At 39.6% G+C, this 18,313-nt stretch overlaps 1 protein-coding gene and 1 long non-coding RNA gene across 2 annotated transcripts in view; both read right to left on the bottom strand.

Annotated features, from left to right (window-relative positions):
• Nucleotides 1-16,819, bottom strand: part of LOC115730983 — a 97,452-nt gene extending 80,633 nt beyond the window's left edge. Inside the window, exons 1-4 of the mRNA XM_048279771.1 lie at nt 13,973-16,819; nt 9,347-9,457; nt 8,946-9,169; nt 7,768-8,248 (exon numbers count right to left, since the gene is read on the bottom strand). Of these exons, the coding sequence (XP_048135728.1) occupies nt 7,768-8,248; nt 8,946-9,169; nt 9,347-9,457; nt 13,973-16,819 (3,663 nt within the window). The remainder of the gene's footprint in view (nt 1-7,767; nt 8,249-8,945; nt 9,170-9,346; nt 9,458-13,972) is intronic.
• Nucleotides 1,512-2,876, bottom strand: LOC125315150. Its single transcript, XR_007198504.1, has 2 exons — nt 2,771-2,876; nt 1,512-1,619 (listed from the first exon to the last, which is right to left on the bottom strand). It is a non-coding gene; the product is annotated as an uncharacterized LOC125315150 (long non-coding RNA).
• Nucleotides 16,820-18,313: the final 1,494 nt, after the last annotated feature.

Raw genomic sequence — 18,313 nt, 5'->3', positions numbered from 1 at the left:
TAATGGTCAATCAATTAGAAATCGGTTATCATTTTAAGAGTCATTTATGCCTAATTTTATTTGTTTATTAGCTAATGCGAATTAGCATTTTACCATATACGGCAATACTTTATGGGAGGGTTATGTAACTTGCTTTAGGTGAAGAGACTATTCTACTCCCGATCTTCAGTTCTCATCGGCAGCTCCGTCCTCTTTTCAAAACTGTTAGTCAATGAGAAAGAGGGAAATTGGAAATAGAATCACTTACTTGGATAAAAATCTTCCTCGTCTCAACCTCCGGCTCTGCATCAGTAGCTTCCATTTGTCGGTGATTAGACAAGGTTAAAAAGATAAAAGAGTTTAGAACTTATCGTGATTCACGCGTCGGGATACGAATGGCATTAATTGGAGCTCACCAATTTTATGCTGATAACCTTTGTATGGTTGCATTGAGATCACCCTCCCATTCCCCCCGGCCCCACTAGTATTTATACTCATTCATGTTTCTTTCTAAAATTTAGCTAATGCTAATGCCCAAGTGGACGTTCTCATTCGACAAATTTTATACACGTCACAAAATCATTTCGACCTATTGCCCCACTGGTTGAATTTGGTGTTGAACGAATTTGATTAAAGAACTTGTAAAAGTACGAGGATTTTTTTTTAAAGCAATTTCCATGCATTAGCCAGCATTTCAGGCACCTTGGGAGGCATTTCCATTTTGCTTTCATCTTAACCTTCGATATAGACTTTTCATAAGCTCATTTTCCTCATAGCGTCCCAACCCTCGCTCTCTTGTTTTAATAAGAACGTGACTATGCTATTCATTGGTTTCTCACGCAAGATTTGAGTAGGCATGATGATTGAGCTATAAATTTTGATTGAACTATTGTGTCCTTGGATTTCATGGAAACACGTTGATTGAACATGAACGACGATCAGATAATGTCAACCCTGAATGTACAGTGTTGTAAATCAAGAACTTAAGAGAACTTCTTATGCAGCAAGGGATCAGATACCGAGCGAGCATATCCGCATAAAGCTCGTACTGAGCAATCATCCCGAGCCCCCACTTGTCTTTCAGCTGCCTACAGAGGTTCAAATCCATGTCTTAGACCACCGATCCATCTTTGCAGGGGCGTGTGCACGGAGGATCTAGAGCTGAAAAGTGACTGGATCCATAAAAGTGCCCGAAATCAGCTTGCCATGGCTTCCCGTCGCCTGATGTGAACAGACTGGAAAATGATTCCGTTCCTACCAGATCAATGAACTGTTGGCATTGGCAGCGATCCCTCTCAAGGATAGGATTGACAATGAACATGTTCTCATGCCGCCTCTTCTCTCCTGTGCAAAAGGCAAATGGCATCATCCACGCTTCCTAGATTACAGATTAGTTCAGTAGTTGAATTTCAGTCTTTCAAGTGCAAAAGGAGAAACCGAAAAATGTACAGTTCAAGCTTCATGACGTGACTAACATGCAAGCATAGGATGTTCACTCCTGAAGCACCGGCAGCATCTTTCATTCTCTTGTGATCCAGAAAGGAAGCAGTTGTGGGAAGAACTATAGAGTTTTGAACAAGCCCAACTCTGACAACTCGTGGTTCTCTTAATTACTCCTTGTCTGCTGTAAAGCGAAATGCCTGAAAGAAAATCAGAATAAATTGATCAATTCCACAAAACTGGTCAGAATGAATAAAAATCAAAGGATCCTGCTAAGAACTGCACTAATGTTTTTCAATAAGAGGAAACAACTACCAAATAGCGACTGCCACTAAGAATATGTAAGAGTACTTCTTAGCTTCAACGATAGCAAGTTTAATCAACTAGAATGGTTCGACGACATCAAACTTTGGACGTTACTCTATCCGTTGGCTTGCCAACTCCACAGAATCCCAACATGGCACAAGACTATGCTAGTCAGACTTTCTCACACCTTCCATCTCATAGAAAAACTCAGAACCAAGAATCTATGCTTAAACAGATTTCAGAATAGCTCATTTCCAGGACTATGCTCTTCAAGACCTCCCTAATGATAAGTTCTCACTATTGCCAAAGGACATCTGGACCAGATCTTTGCAATTCATTGCTTTTAAACAAATATTTCCCCAGTTAGGACCATATGTATGAATCTCAGTGACATAATATTAGTCGGTCCAGACTCTTTTATCTATCACAGGCATGAAAGATTACCGAGTTATAAATAGAAGCTCCCTATGCCCCTTTGCAGAGAGAACAAGGAGCACACATCGGAAGATCTTTGCTCATGTCCCTCAGAGAACTTCCAAACAATTGTTGGCCTGAACTTTCATTTGCAGGCCTGAGCAATGCTGGAGGAACTTGCTTCAGAGGCTATTGAGGTGACATTAGATTAAGGCAATCATAAATTGAGTGTTTGTTGGGTGGCGTTAAGCAACTTTGTCTGCCATGGTTGCCAAAACGAACATGAGGCATTGAAACTGATTGCCCTAGAGATAAGTACGCCAAAAAGCTTTTTCAGTCGTTTCAGGATGTTCAGTCATCTCACCGATGACAAGCAAGTATTTCTTATGCACACGCTCAGATTCGCCATATGCTCCAAGCAGGAATGTGCTGAGAAGACAAGTTTCATACTATCAAGAAAACTATTTTACAAGAGGAACCTACTTGATTTATAGTGAGTCTTTATCAAACTCCAACCAAATGGTATTGAAGCACGTGAAACAGTGCAGACTAGTGTGACCAGGACTCTTAGCAACAACCTTTAAATCGCCACATCCATTAAGCACCACAAAAACAGAAACAGTAGGATCACCTGTATGTCAAAGTTACATTCAGATGAGAGAGCTTTTGCAGAATCGGCCAGAGGATCAACTTGAAGAGTCCTTACACAATTCAACCCAATATGCAAACGACTGACTTCTTGAAATCAATATCATAAAGATTTAACAAAAAAGTAAGATTGTATCACAATGGAATGACATGCTTTGAGTTTTTGACATTTTAGGAAGAAGGCACCGATTGCTCAGTCATTTCAATTGTCTCAACAAATATTGTCATGGGTAGTTGATCCGTGTCAATTCAAAATTCATTCGGAATAGAAATTACTCGATCAACTCCAACTTTCTATACTAAGACTTTTAAGCTGTCTATCCTTACTTCTTGTAATTCTTTTGTGTTCAGTCGTACGATTCGGGAGGCCACAACTATTCCAATTGTGAAAACTAACGGAATAATACCACTAGAATTCCTAAGATCCACCTTTCTGACGGAAGTCCAGCTCCTATTTAACTCGACTAGTAAATGGTATGTCTACATATGCAGACGCGCAAGATGTAGAGCAGATACAAACATTCTCCTAGATTGACTAATGACATCAATATTCATGTAAACAGCAAAGCGTAAGTTTAATTGGAAAAAGCGAGCAGAGAGACGAGACAAATCGAGTAGAACAGAATCGTACAATCTGACCACATGATTTGCGTATTTCATCCCAAGATTTTACTACAGCAATCCTTCTCCATGAAGCCTTTCCTTTCCTGATCAGCAACAATTCGAAATCTGTAGATGCTAGCACCATCAAGCTTACAGAAAAGCACCAGTGCCAGAACATATTCCCCAAAACGAAACTATGTCGTTTCTAATTCCGCGGATTTCACGGAATCAACTTCATTTCCTCAATAAGCTCAGGTCAAAATCCAATCAAAGAATAACACTGGAGAAATACACACCAAGTCAATCGAATCAATAGCTACAAGGATTCAAATCGACCGGATACTGCTTCGCGAGGCAGTACCGATCGAGCGACACTGAGGAAAGAGATGCAATTGAGAAGGGAAAACCTGAAAGACTTGGGGGTTGAGATCGTGGCGGAGGAGGCGATGGAGCGACTCGTATCTGCAAACCGAGCCGTCCCGAGCTGCCGCGGCCTCCTCTGTAGCTTGTCCGTTCTGGATCGTCTCCATGGGCAAGCTGGAGAGGCGTGCGTTGGTCGACTTTGAAGAGAGAGAGAGAGAGAGAGAGAGAGAGAGAGAGAGAGCGTGCTTTAAGAACATGAACATGAAGAAATTCAGAACTTACGATGCAGAAGCAAAGAGAAAAACCAAAGGATGAGAATGGCTGCATTAATTGGGCCTTACTTATTCCGTCCGCATTTGGTTGTTTATGCCGATAACCTTTGTATCACCCTCCGACTCCCATTGCCCCCAGCCGGGCCAGCCCCACTTGTATCTGAACAGTGACGCATAATGTAGTCTTGGTGTGCTTAGCTTACCCTTAGAAAAGATGTTCATTTTGGGGCACTCTTCCACTACAATCCGCATCAAGGATGGAAACCTCAAGACACAACTTGTGGTGGAGGAGAAGCATTCTAGGCTTGGCATTTTTTTTAGCGTCAACCATTTTAGGTTCCCAAAAGAAATCACTTTTCCTTCTTCATTTTCATCTTTTGCCGCTACTTCTTTCATTCTTTCACATCCTATTATAGTCATCTCCGTGAGATGCACCAAACTTGCGATCGCCGAAGCTGTCCCTAAGTGTACCAATCCGCAGGAATTCATCACCACTAGCTTCGTCAAATTCTGAAAGGATATCTCGGCTGGAAATAATGTTGTCAAACTAGGACATTCCCGAACCTCAAGTTTGTCAATACGCTGAAGAATTTTGGACACTAAACGGTCTTTCCTCCATACATGCTTTATGTTGTGTAGCTTGCTTAACTTGAGTTCTCTTAAATGTTCAAGCACCAAACATTTTCCCTCATCAACAAGCCCATCATTCGGGAATAATTCTTCAAAAGCACTACAAAAGAACTCAAGGCTTTGTAGGTTCCGAAATCTCTGTAAGAGGGAGGATATGGGAGGAAAGACGGCATTTTCATCATGAAAACATGCCAATGTTAGTGCTTTTGGCTTGCCGCAGACATCCTCAGAAAATTTTCCATTATGTATCATCCGAATATCCTCATTGACCAATGAAAGTCTCTCTAAGGTGAAAATGCCCTGCGAAATTGCCAATACAATGAGAGAAGTAAATTCAACAAGATTCAAAGAGAAATCATGTGCCGTAAAAGGCAAACCTGTCATGGGATGCACTCATAGTGTTACTAAAACATATGAGGTTCGTTACGTTGTCTAAAAACTATAAGTAAGGGGGCTGCGAGTTTTTGTTAGTATGCGGTGGACGTGGAGCATAACGGGGCGAATTAAAGAATAAAGAAGAATACGGTGAATTAGGGTTCCAATGCTTTTATTTCTGAAATGAAATTAGAGTATGTTTTTTAAAGATTGTACAAAATAAAAAAGAGAAGAAAAGTTCAATGGTGAGAAACGTGAGAACAATGGAGAGGACCATGTGTCAAGTTCTCATTGACCTTCCCAAGTACATTATATTTAATTAGATTAGTTAAGGAATATCTTATGTTCTAAAAAAATCTGCAATTATTTTGTAATTTTAGATAATGGAATATCTCATAAGTGTCCCCAATCGAAAAGTATACTTATGATATTAGAAATATCTTGTATTATCAACAAATTGATAGGCAAGGGATACCATGTTAGTATCATGATACGATTAATATACAGTGAACATAAGATTAGTAAGTGCTTTAAAGAACAGAGTAGAAACCGAGGGAGAAGAGTTGTAGTCATACCTTCTCAAATGAAGAGTGTGTTTCTTGGTTTGAAATGTCCCGATGATCATCGCTTTGGGGCCACTTGTTCATGGTTGCCACCGAAGGAAACATGTTCAGCTTGTCACAATGTGTCACTCGCAATTCCTTCAGGAATGGCCAGTTCAAAGTAGGCAAATTGGGGCAGAAACTCTTGAGTTGTGGCATATCATGGAACATCAGAGAGGTTAATTGCGGGAAAAGTACTTGAGCAGTAATGGAGTGTGGATTGCTATCCCCACTTGCGACTATTTCCTCGATTGCACAAAACTCCACTCGAAGTTTCTTCAATTGGTTTAGACTTGTAGCCACCCAATGCGGAAACAGATTTTCAAGGCTCTTACAATTCTCAACCTCTACTTCCCGTAAATGTTCAAAAGTGAGAGTATCTCGAGGACTATCCATCCATATTTTTCTTAAATTTTCCATGTGAGAGAGAAATATCGACCGAAGCTTAGGAAATTGTACCCGCCATATTTGGAAAAATGACACCATAAATTTGATGACATTGAATTATGAACTTACTTTCCTCCCACAAATCACAACATTCTAGAACTTGTTAGTGGCACGATCAAGGAGGGGTTGCATGATGCTTTCACTTTAATGGACTGATGACTAAGGCCGTGTGCGGTGCGACAAAATAAACTACCTTACGGCCTGTACCACCCGTTAATACTCATGCACAAAAAAGATAGGAGAACATTTCACTGAATTGCGATCCAAAGAACGAAATGACGACCTCAAATAGCACATGAATACTTTTGCAATTATCTTAAAAATTTCGCGTGACAAGAAATTTGAAGGCAGGTTTCTCGCACTAACGAGGATCCCCGGGAAAATGCAACTAGTCTTCGTGAACAAATAAAACATGTTATCCAAAAATAGATTCTAATACAAAAAAAAAATGAAACGATTGTATGAGCTGCTATGAATTGTTCACTTAAGAGCCCGTATGGAATTTTCATTTGGTCGTGAATTACGCTATTGCCACTTGTCCCTACCAAAAAATCGGATCGTGACTAGTTTCGTGCTTCTTTATCTTTGATTTCAGTGATTGGGAAGATTTCAGTTTATCCAATTTGTGAATGGGTTTAAAATTATGAAGTTTTAGTTAGTGGTGGCACCTATCTACAATTTAAGTTTAATCAATTTGCAATGGGTAACCAATTTCTTATCGTTGATCGATGACATTGTGTGTCGTGTTGAGGATTTCGAAGGCAAAAACAAATGAAAGAAAAACAGCGGATGTCGCATTGCAACTTCCATTGGTGCTTCCATTTGACAAGATGTTTAATCTAAACATCAAAAGCATTGGATAAAGAAAGTGAAGACTGACCTGCGAAGTAAAAAGTGAAGGAGTGCGGTGGTCTATCTCCATCAAAGGTTGCCTAGTTAAACTTCTCATCTTGGGACAGTAGGCGATGCTCAGCTCTTCTAATTTGGGGCATTCCAGCCGATGATTCTTCCTTGAGAGAAAACTAGTCATATTGGGCAAACATTCCAGCTTCATCCAATGAAGATTCGGGAACGTAATCTTCTCCACTGCGCTTCCCTGCCCTTCTTCCTCTGCGATCACTCCTTCCATTTGACCACACTCCTTTATTTCCATCAGCCATAGATTGGCAACACACCGAGCCATCGATGGAATGAAAGCATGTCTCAAGTTGCTGCATTTATAAAGGGTGAGAACACTTATCATATCGAAGCGCAGCGTCCCTTGAAGATGGTTGTTCCATAGTCGCCGCAACTTTGGTAGATTGACCAAGTTTAGATATTCTAAGAAAGGCAGCAACCGAGTGCTTCGCACACCCTCCAGCCCTTCAAGATTGAATACTTCTTCTAGCGACTCGCAATCGCGCACTTGCAATTTTCGCATTTCGTTTAAAACAGGTATCAATCTGGATGGAATAGCGTTAGTAAATGATGGACATCTATCCACCACCAATGATTCTAATTGCCAAGAAGGCTTGATGGCAATAAGTTCGTTGTGCCATTTTTCAATTAGTTCAGGGAACTCAAACAGCCGCATTGACTTTACTCCGGCAACCGTAGCCTGTTTGAAAAAGCATCGTTAAATGTAAACACTAGTTAGCAAAATGCAACAAGACCATCTAATTGCACAAAATTTGATAACCGATGCATACCATTTCTTTAAACATATTTTGGATGGTGATGTTCAGGTCTTCCTCCCAAAACCACGCTTCTGTTGATGCTTGTACTCTTTCCAACTTTGGCGCCTTTATTGGTCCCTCGGAGAAGAACTTCATGCTAGGACATCCATTCACAATGACATCTTCCAAGAGTGGGAACATTAAAGCGTATTTACTTGAGCTGAAACATCTCAACCCCGTCAACCCATCAAGCTCCATATACTTCAATTGATTGAAAACCACCACAAGCCCCTCCTCACCTCCATCGTCACAAATGACTTCCGTCAACATTTTGCATTTACTTATCCTCAATTTCGTGAGTTCCACCAAATTTCCAGCTATTGTCGGTGTGAACATCTTTGATAACCCATCACAAAATGACACATCTAGAGTCTTGAGATGTTGAAAAAATCTGGAAAATGGTGGTATTACTTTTAGCTCGTGCCTTGGGCCTCCTTTGGCTTCCACAATGTTGCTCAGCTCTTCTATATCAGAATTGTGTACAACCAGCTCTTCCAAGTTGGTTAAACTCCGAACAAAATGACATGTGGATATTGCAGATTCCTTCGAGAAATGATGAAGCTCGAGAACTCTAACCTTGCCGAAGAATTCTCCGTCATGAGAATGCCCATGCCATATCTCCATCCCTCCATATAAATCTAATTTTAACTCTTGCAGATTTGAGAATGCGCCCTGAGAAATTAGTCAAATCAGAATTAAAACCAGCTTAGTTAAAAGAGTGTTCGTGTATTGTGGTATAAGTCCTGCATTTTAAGTTGTTGAGTCTCATGCAATTCGACGGAAGGAAATGCACCCCATGCAATAGACATTATCATGGATCTTTTACATTTGACTTGTTGTACCTACGTTTGCACTCAAGTAAATCCCTACATTCCCGTTTGCACTCAATTGTAATCACAATCGCAATTTGCCGGCGAAGCAGCAAGAAATTAATTAACAAAAAAATCTTGGGTTGTACCTTTTCTATCAAGAAGAGAGGTTGTTTATGAGGTGGCATCTCATTCTCAAGTTGCGAAGCAAGTATCTCCACTTTGCTACAGCCATCCACCGTCAAGATCTTCAATGCCGGCCAACGTAAAGCATGTGTTCCTGTGTAGATGCACTTCACCTCTGGTAGATGCTTAAGCTTGAGAGAGGCTAACTTAGGGAACACATCCCTGGGATCTGGTCCATCCTTCTCAATGAGTTCCACAATGCCACCACATTCATTGATCTTCAACTTCTCAAGTTGCATTAGATCCCTAGCTACTGAGGCTGGAAACAGAGAGGTGAGGCTCTCGCATTCGGAAACGGTAACGGAACGGAGACACTGGAATTTGACTTGACTGTGAAGTTCCTTGTCCCATACACGCTTTAGCTTTGATAATCCCTCTAACTCCAACATTTTTAACGGGAAACGAGCAATGGGATGTCCATCTAGAGGACTCAATGGCTGCAGTTTGAAAACATCTTCAAGCGAATCACATGATCCTACCTCCAAACTTTCCAAGCTCTTGAGCCGTCCAAGAATGTAAGAAGGAACAATGTTCGCTAGCTTGTTGCATCCATAAACATTGAGTGACTTTAGTTTGCGGAAAGACTCCGCAGCAACTTGATTGTCCCATATTATATCAATACTATCCATAAACCAGATGCATAATGTCTCCAAGCTAGGAAACGCAACCTGCAGTATCGCTCAAGAAATTAGTGATTATGTTAGTTTGAAAAGTCCATGAATACATATGGAAGGAGTGGTGGTCCTAACAATCTTGGTCTATCCATTGGGGCCGTATCCTCATCTTGCAAAGGACATACCAAAGCTTTTCTGTTTATGTTTTGATATATTATTAGTCTCTCCATATTTTTTAAGGGCAGTTCAAAAGACAACATGAAATATTTGAAAACAAAAAGGACGATATTCCTCAAATTTGTTTGATTTGTCCATATTAACAAATTTCCTCATTCATTTTACTAGAAGTAGTTTCAATGTTTCATTTTGGACAAGTTTTACTTCAAAACTAGTGTATTATTCCTCATACTCCGTTAGTTAGCCTGTTAAGTTTCTATTAATTTACTCAAATTAAACATGTGCGATATAAATAATATTACAATTTATTAAGTAATAATCTTTAATTTCTCCAAAATATACGTGAAATATGTCGGGACATCATATCAATCATTTTTATTCAATATTATATCACTCTAAAAAAAATGAAAAAGTCAAAAAACTAAACAATGAAGAAGGGGTTGCTTGGGTCAAAACGAACAAAACTTATTTATATCATTTTACACTTGAAAGAACTCAATATACTTAATTGATTGAATTTTCCTTTTAAGATTCATTGCTTTGTTACCGTGTTGGATGATCCAATTCTAAGATAAAAATTGTAGGCGCGTGCAAGCCATGCGCCAATGATTATGTTCAGGGTCAGCAGTGTGGGCGCGTGCAAGCGGCTGTAGCGAATTTTTTTCCCCCCACATTGCATATTTTTTGGTTCTGGCTGACAATTTTCGCGAATTTTTTTTAGCACGTAAATTTCCGATCGGCGCATTCTTGGTACCGACGTGTTCATATTGAAATGCTCTATGTTGTGGTACATTTTTGTACATGTTTGAAGCATTTAAAGGTATAAAAATACGTGTGAAAAATACACGTATAATTTGGGATATTATTGTATTTTTAAGCTATGTTTCCCTGTGTTTTTTGAAAATATAGAATATTGATTTATTGTAAATGACCACTCATGGTTCATAGATAGCATGTATGAGATGCTTGCAATAACAATGGTAGGAGATCCATTGCACGTGGGAAACCTCGGATATCAAGAGAGTAGCATGTTCTATTTTGTCACTCGTTATCGCCATGAAAAGGAAAAAAAAAAGAAGAAGAAGAGGAATGCTAGCCAAAGAAATCGAGTTGGAAAAAGCTTACAACACAAAGCGTGGATTGGACAACGATACCGACCTGGACTAAAGGGTTACTGGATTGTATAAGGTATACCGTTGATCGAGTGCAGTGAGGGAAAGAAGAGAAGTAAACAAAGCATGAAGTAAGCACTCTGTGAACGTCCCACGTCCTTTTACGGAAAGAAAGTCTCAACCAGAACCACATTCCTTTTGCGTGAGGATGTAGCTAAAAACATCAGAATTGAAAGGCTGGCAATTTACAATATGAATTAACTTGTTTGCAAATGATTATCCGAGAAATCCATAAATGACACGATTTGATACGAACTTAATATACATAAATTTTATAGCAAAATTAACAAAAATAAAGTGTTCTCCAATGAACATTGCTATATCACAAAATCTTTTACTACAAAGTTACCAGGAGTGAATTTAACCACATAATTTGAGAGTTGACAATTGAGCTCATTGAAGATTAATTATCCAACTTTTGTATGTATAGTGACTCTACTATATATTCTTCATTTCAATTCAAAATCACAATCTGAAGAGTAACTCTACTTTGGCTTATCCAGCTTTTATGGTGCTGTGATTATGTGGAACGCAATCAATTTTAACCAAAGTGGGCTTTGGCGATCATGCTTCGTCTCCAATATAACTATTTGTTAGTTTTACTTATTTAGCTGGCCGGCATAACAATTATCTATATGAATATATCATCTTTTACAATGTCTTAATACCTTGATGTGATTGATCCAACTCTTATTGATGTGAATTTAAACTTCCCATTTATTTGTAACGCTATGTGGCAACTTGAAATGCACAGCATGTAAACTCGTGAAGTGCTATGCACATAAAATTGATGCAATCATTGGATTTTTGTTATATTTAAGATTTTGCCGTAGAGTTTGTTACGTACCTCTTGATTGAAGAGAGTAGTGTAGCGTGATTTGAGACGATCCTCACTCCAAGCTTCTCGTGAACCTGTCATCGATTTTTAATTAGATGAAAGGAATGCCATTTTTTGCATTGCAGGGATGAATTAATCTAAGAAGATTTTTAATGATTAAACCAGAAAGAAAAATCAATCTTACACTTTCTGCGAGAGAAGCACGTCAAACTTTCCAAACCTGCAACGTCTAAATTGGTTAACATCGAGAAGACTAGAGTTTCTGATGTTTCTATTCTCGACCCTTCATCCTCTATAACAATCGCCTCCATCTTCTTGCAATGTCGTACCTCTAGTTCTCTTAATTGTGGGAGAGATTGAACCATGGATGAGAAAAACAGAAACCCGAGGTTGTTGCAGTCAAACACCTCTAATTGCTTTAATTTATGGAATCTCACAATTCCACAAGGATTCTTGTTCCATATGCACCTCAAGCTTGGTAATCCTCTTATATAGATGGCGTCTAGCTCAGAAAGAGTCTCCATATTTGCATTGGCGCCCAATCCGTCGAGGTCAAAAATTTCTTGCACCGAAACGCAATCTTCTACCTTTAAAGTGTGTAGCTCTTGTAGTTTTACCAGCGACCTGGAGTTGATAACCTTTGAGAGAGATTTGCATGAAGAGACCTCAAGAGATTGGAGACTGCTCAGCCCCAATGGAGATTCATCGGTCCATATGTTTTCCAGATTGGGAAGTCCAACCATTGTCAAGGACTCCAAGGAGGGGATTGAAACCTGACGTATAGACCCATCAGCATACGTGCTATTGCAGGTTATTACAAATGGTTGCGGAAGAAAATTTACAGACTTTAGGATAATTTTTTTTTATCCTACGACCCCAAGAACCACTAATGAACTTCATTTTTTTTATTTACAAAAAATTCGCGGATCGTTAGATTTTGTTTGCAATTTATTAACAATAAGGAAACTACAGTCATCAAGAAATAGCATTCATTCAGTTTGCTAATGACTACGAAGATTAGTGACCGTTAAAGCAAAAGGAAGTACATTCAAGATAAATTCCTTCCTATAAGGTATACCACTCCCTCTTGGGTTATGTTACTACTTTGATGTTACATTGCTCATTTTGTCGGATGATTGCCAAAAAGTACTGCACTATCTCACAATGAAAAAATTATATAGAAACTGTAGAATCACCGTGATTATGAAAGACATAGGCAACTTACAAACAAAGGACAACATCTCATGGAGTGATCAACAAGGCAAGTTTCAATCACGAGAAGTAAATTATAATGCTATAATTCCTTAATTACAGAAAGGTATGTCTAATTTACTACCTACCTAAGGAAAATTAGCAATCTTGAAAAGTAATTTAGTATATCATAAGGGAAATTACAATCACAAAAGTTTAGTTACTGCAAGTAACTTCCTTTTTATGCCTTCACCATCCACCTAAGCCCGCTTGGGCTTTTCCAGACCCAATCAATTTATGCGTGAAATATTGTAATTTATATAATAAGAATAAATCTATGACGGAGCTAATTTCCTTTCATACTCGAAAAATCTATAATGGCAACTTAAATTTCTCTCCATGTAAGCTCATGTTTAATAACTTGCGAAACTAATTTATTGCACGAGTCTCGAACTCCACCATCAACTTCAATGATAATTGTCACTGTTTATCCTTAGTTTACTTACTTCTCTTACTAACAATAACCAATTTAACAGCTTACCCACTACACTAAAAAATTGTTAAACAATTAATTAATTTCCACCTATTTTTTACATGTGATTTTTTTACAATGAGTTGAAAATTTCCAATATAAATAAAGAAAAATGAGGAAAAAGACGCAATGAAGATTTATGTTTGTTATGCCGAAAGTGCTTACATATATCTATATCCGTTATATGCTTTGCATGTATGAACATCCATGTAATTGTGTACATTTATACTTGTAGGACTTATGCAATGACTAAGTGCTTATTGAAACACACGATAGGGAAAAGACGTGCATCAATTAGATTAGCATCGTTGCTACTATTTGAAAACCCAATCCCCTTGCCATTCTTCGCATTGATTTTTACCTAAGTCATCTAAATATCAGATTTTTTTTTTTTTACTTGCCGCATGTAAGCTGAAAATTACTCAAGTCCTATCACAATCTAAATTTACATGGATTTCATTCTATTAGCTAGACTTCTACGCAATGAAGAGTAACAGAAGATTGCTTCATGCAACTACAGAGAAGGCGTGACCGGATAAGGTAACTAGACAGAAAATGAACCGAAAAAAAAAAAGAGTAAGGATAATAATCTATGTCACATCTAATTAGCAAATGAACAAAAGATCAACAAATACCAGATTGTTTTGATAGAAAGTTACCTGTTGCCCGTTGAAGAATGCAATTTGAGGGCCAACTTGGTCATTTGATGTACTACTTGAAGGAGCCATCCCGTCGGAGACAAAAATTTTTATATTTGGCAAGTCACGCAATTCCAATACCCGCAAATTTGGCAACTCAACTTTTCCACTATCATCAACTTCTACAATCTCCCGCATTAAGTGGCACTCAACAACTCGCATCTCTTCAAGTTGTGGAAGTTCTCTCAACAATGAAAGAGGAAACAAAACTTCCATCTTGTTGCAGTTTTCAACTCGTACAACCTTTAATGCACCGAAGGAATTGGAGGAGATATGGTTATTGCATATCTTCTCCAAGTTGATGAGGTTATCAAGAAGTAACGACTCCAACATCTTAAACTCCGTATATGATGGAGATTGGAGGACGTAATGGACGGAGGAACTATTCTTGACTTGTAGGTGCTTCAATTTCGAAAAGCCTTTTTGGGATAGCACGCAAATAGTCTGCTCAATTCCATTTAATCCGCCTAAAAAGAGATTATCAGTTTTGCCTAATAAAGTTTGTATGCATCCTTTCTGAAGAATATCGCTTATTGGATCCAACGTAAGCTCCAATATGCTCGATCCATTGCGAATTCGCTCGCGTGGCACATCACCTATCCGGATTTGGTACTTGGTTAGTTTCTCAACGTTTAGATCCTCCGGGAGCACACTCGAATCAAAAATGGACACATGCAAAGTATAGAGATTCTTCAATTTGTTCAATTCAATGAGCCCGGCATTAGTTGGCGGAGTTTGCTCCACGGCATTCCAACGATCAAAACTATTCTCCATATACAACTCCTCCAATTTCATCAAGCTCCCAAGCACACCCGGTTCAATTATCTCAAGTTTTGAGCAATGGTTTAAGTCTAACAACCTCAGCTCCACCAATTGTCCAATTTCTTTTGGCAATCGTTGAATTTTGGAGTTCGCAAAGCTGAGAACACATAGCCGTTTTAGCTTGCCGATCATGGCTACATCCTCTAACGAGCAATCATTTAGGCACAGAGTGTGTAAGTTCTCCAAGAGCTGGAACGGCGAAGGTGAACAAGTGAGCCGCACCCGAGAAAGATGTAAGACCATGAGTTTTCTCATAGAGTTGAAACATGAGACTGGGACCTTAAGAGATTCATTGTTTGTGAACAACAAAAAGATCCGCATTTCAGGGCAATCTAACTCTTCAGGAAGCTCCTCCATGTTGACATAGGGAAAGCATACCGATGTGCAACTTTTGAGCTTGTCCTTCGGCAACTCTATCACCGACTTATCATGATTTTTCAACACCAGAAGAGGGTCATCTCTTGAAGCTACCGAGGCAACGAATCCACGAACCAAGTCGTGTATCTTGAAAACATCAGCATCTGTCTCGTCTGCTAACAGAAAGGAGGAGGCTTTCAGGGTTTGGATCAGTGAGCTCAACCTGTCTCTCACTTCTTCCATGCTGCTATCTTCTCGAAATAACCTCGAACCCACGCCATACCTCACCAAGTTTTCAAGAGACGGCTTAGAGACACCATAAACGACACATAGCCGTAACAATGACTTCACCTCCTCGCCATCTTCCCCTTCGAAACGATTATAGCTCAAGTGCAGCATCTCGTTTATTTTTTCATCGATTCCTTTGTTGGTAGACATCTCAATTTGTCTCAAAACATCCTTCCATTCGCGAAAATCGGCGTCTCTAAAAACATTCGCCATTGCAATAATTAGGAAAGGCAAACCTGCACATTTGCCGAGGGCTTCATCCACCAGGGATTTGAACGGATCGCGATGAACTTTGTCGCCCACCGTCCTCTCAAACAATCTCTTTGCCTCTTCCTCCTTCAGCGCATCGAGGAGGAAGTCGCTGTCGCAGCCCATTTCCCTTCGCAAAACATCTTGAAATCTTGACGTCAACAGCAACTTGCATCCTATGACTTTGTTGTCGTGTCCGCAAGGAATGCCTACTGACTTCAAGTCAAGCCCTTTCCACAGGTTATCCAGTATTATGAGCACCTTCTTCTTCTTCTTCCCCTCATCATTTTCTTGTTTCGTCCTCTCCTCATCTTCTAGCCTCTCGCGCAGAAGCTTCGCTCGCAAGCTGACATTCTCTTCCTTCTTTATGTCACTAAGGCCCAACCCGTGCGCAATCTCTTCTTGAATCCTCTTGATGTCCGGATTTTCCGACACGTCGGCCTTAGCGACCAGATCGAACGACCTCTCTTCCCTTATTCTTCTTTCAACCTCTTCCAAAAGGGTGGACTTGCCGGTCCCGCCCATCCCATGAACCCCAACCACGCTGTTGCGGTTATCAGCAAGAGCGGCCATGATTTCACGTTGGATCGAAGCTCTGGATTCGAAGACGCCATCGTCCTTGGCAGAAGAAGCGGAGGCCGCAGTGACATTCCCCGGAGCAGGATCAATGAAGGAGATGTCCCTGAATTCACTGCATTCTCGAGCGAGTCGCTGAAGGAGCTCGATCTTATCCTTGGCCTTCCTGCTGAACTGATAGCGACAATTGGGGTCGGGAAGAGTCCCGTAGCAGCAACTCTTACTCGCTTTTTCAAACTCTTCCAACAGCTCTCCCGCCTCCTTCAAGGCCTTCTCAACCTTTGCCTGCCACCCCGTGACATGACTGTAGACATTCCGGCAATTGTTTCTAGCCACTTCGACGGCATTGTGGACCATCTCAGCCTCGTACGCAAGCTTCCCAACTTCCTTCTGAAGGTCCTGGGCGTAGCTCTTGGAGGAGATCAGGTATCCGAATTGGCGCTTGACAGGAACAACTACCCGCTTCAAGATATCCCATGCAAAAGATGCAACAGGAAGGGCAGGATCGATTGACATTTTGCTTTGATTTTTTCTTTTCGAGAGAGAAAGAGCGATAAAACGGGGAGACAGTGAAGAAGAATAAGAAGGATGGTTTGGCCGAGGAGAAGAAAGAGCGAAACAGAGCAAGAATGATTGAGAGAAGAAGCGGGGAATAAGATTTGAGCGCAGAAAAGAATGACGAATCAACGGGTGAGCTTCAGTTCTGGAGATCCAACGATTTAAAATGAAAGAAAGACCGCAGTGGGTCCCATCTGTCAAGCCACCAACGTGGACTTGCAAACCATATGTCAAACGTCGCCGTGAGTGCGATAATTTTCAAATCACAGCTGAAGGGCCAAACTGTTTTAGGAACATTCATTCAAGAATCTCAGAAATTCAACATGGCATGGCACTTGTTATTTCAAAATCTTATGGCGCTCAAATGATCTTTGAAAAAGTTATATACCAGTCATGATTCTCAAGTGAGCATCATATATAAATCATGACACTTAATGATCCAAAAAAGAATATAGTACTTAAGTGATTGCCGTATAAAAATTATGATATTTGTATCTCCCATTTGATTATTTCTCTCCTTGGCCGATCACGAGCTCCAATGTCTAAGTCTCTTTCCTTTCCTCCACTGTTAAGTGGTCATGTACTAATATCTAATTAATGTTGACTGTTAGGTGACAATATGTCTTGACTTTTCATTTATCATATTCCGAACTTTTAGAGGTTTATTAACAGAAAGCACCTCAAATCAATCCTTTAAGTGGAAAAAAAAAAAACTCAGTTCATAGGGAAATATTGAAGTTGTTTAATTATTTTGCCAACCATAAGTGTTAGATTAGAATATGTGAAATTACTCCTTAACCTGTATATCCACTATGACCATTCGAAAAGGTTATGCCTAATTTTTAAAAACAATGTTATGACTAATTAAAGTCATCAGGGACGTTCACTTTGTAATTAAGTTGATAAGGACTTTTTGCATAGTAACTACCTAATATATGGAGAATAAGTGCACATACTAGAAAAAAAAAATTACCACATGAAGTTAGCATTCTCCTAAAGTACGCAATTGTTTTCGCTACAATCTAGGGCCATGGGTGTGGAGGTTAAGCCAATGAAATATCCTGCAAAATCAGTTAAGCTTAGGCCCCCGGGTAGGTGACTCTAACCCAAAACAGCTTACACGCAATTTGTGGGATTCAAATGAACGATTCCCCAATTTCGAGCTAAAACTTTCACAATGGCTCAACCAACTGCACCAATCCCGTAGTTAGGTAAGCATGACATTTTTTTTAGTAACAAGCAATTTTACTTTACATTCTTTAACACTTCTTAAGAAAATGATTATGTCAACGTAAAAATTACCGTACTATAGATATTTAATAATTGTACAAGAGAGATGATTAGTAAGTATAATGTTAAAGTAATAGTAGCATATGATGGGTATTCATCATATTGGCCTCGGATATAGTTGAATGTTAGGTGGCTAAATTTCTATGCGTCTATTAGTCTCAC

The sequence above is a fragment of the Rhodamnia argentea genome, chromosome 5 (genome assembly GCF_020921035.1).
Source record: "Rhodamnia argentea isolate NSW1041297 chromosome 5, ASM2092103v1, whole genome shotgun sequence".
NCBI classification, from domain to species: Eukaryota; Viridiplantae; Streptophyta; class Magnoliopsida; order Myrtales; family Myrtaceae; genus Rhodamnia; species Rhodamnia argentea.
The sequence above is the reverse complement of the archived record's forward strand: the minus strand, read 5'-3'. Positions and strand labels throughout refer to the sequence as shown.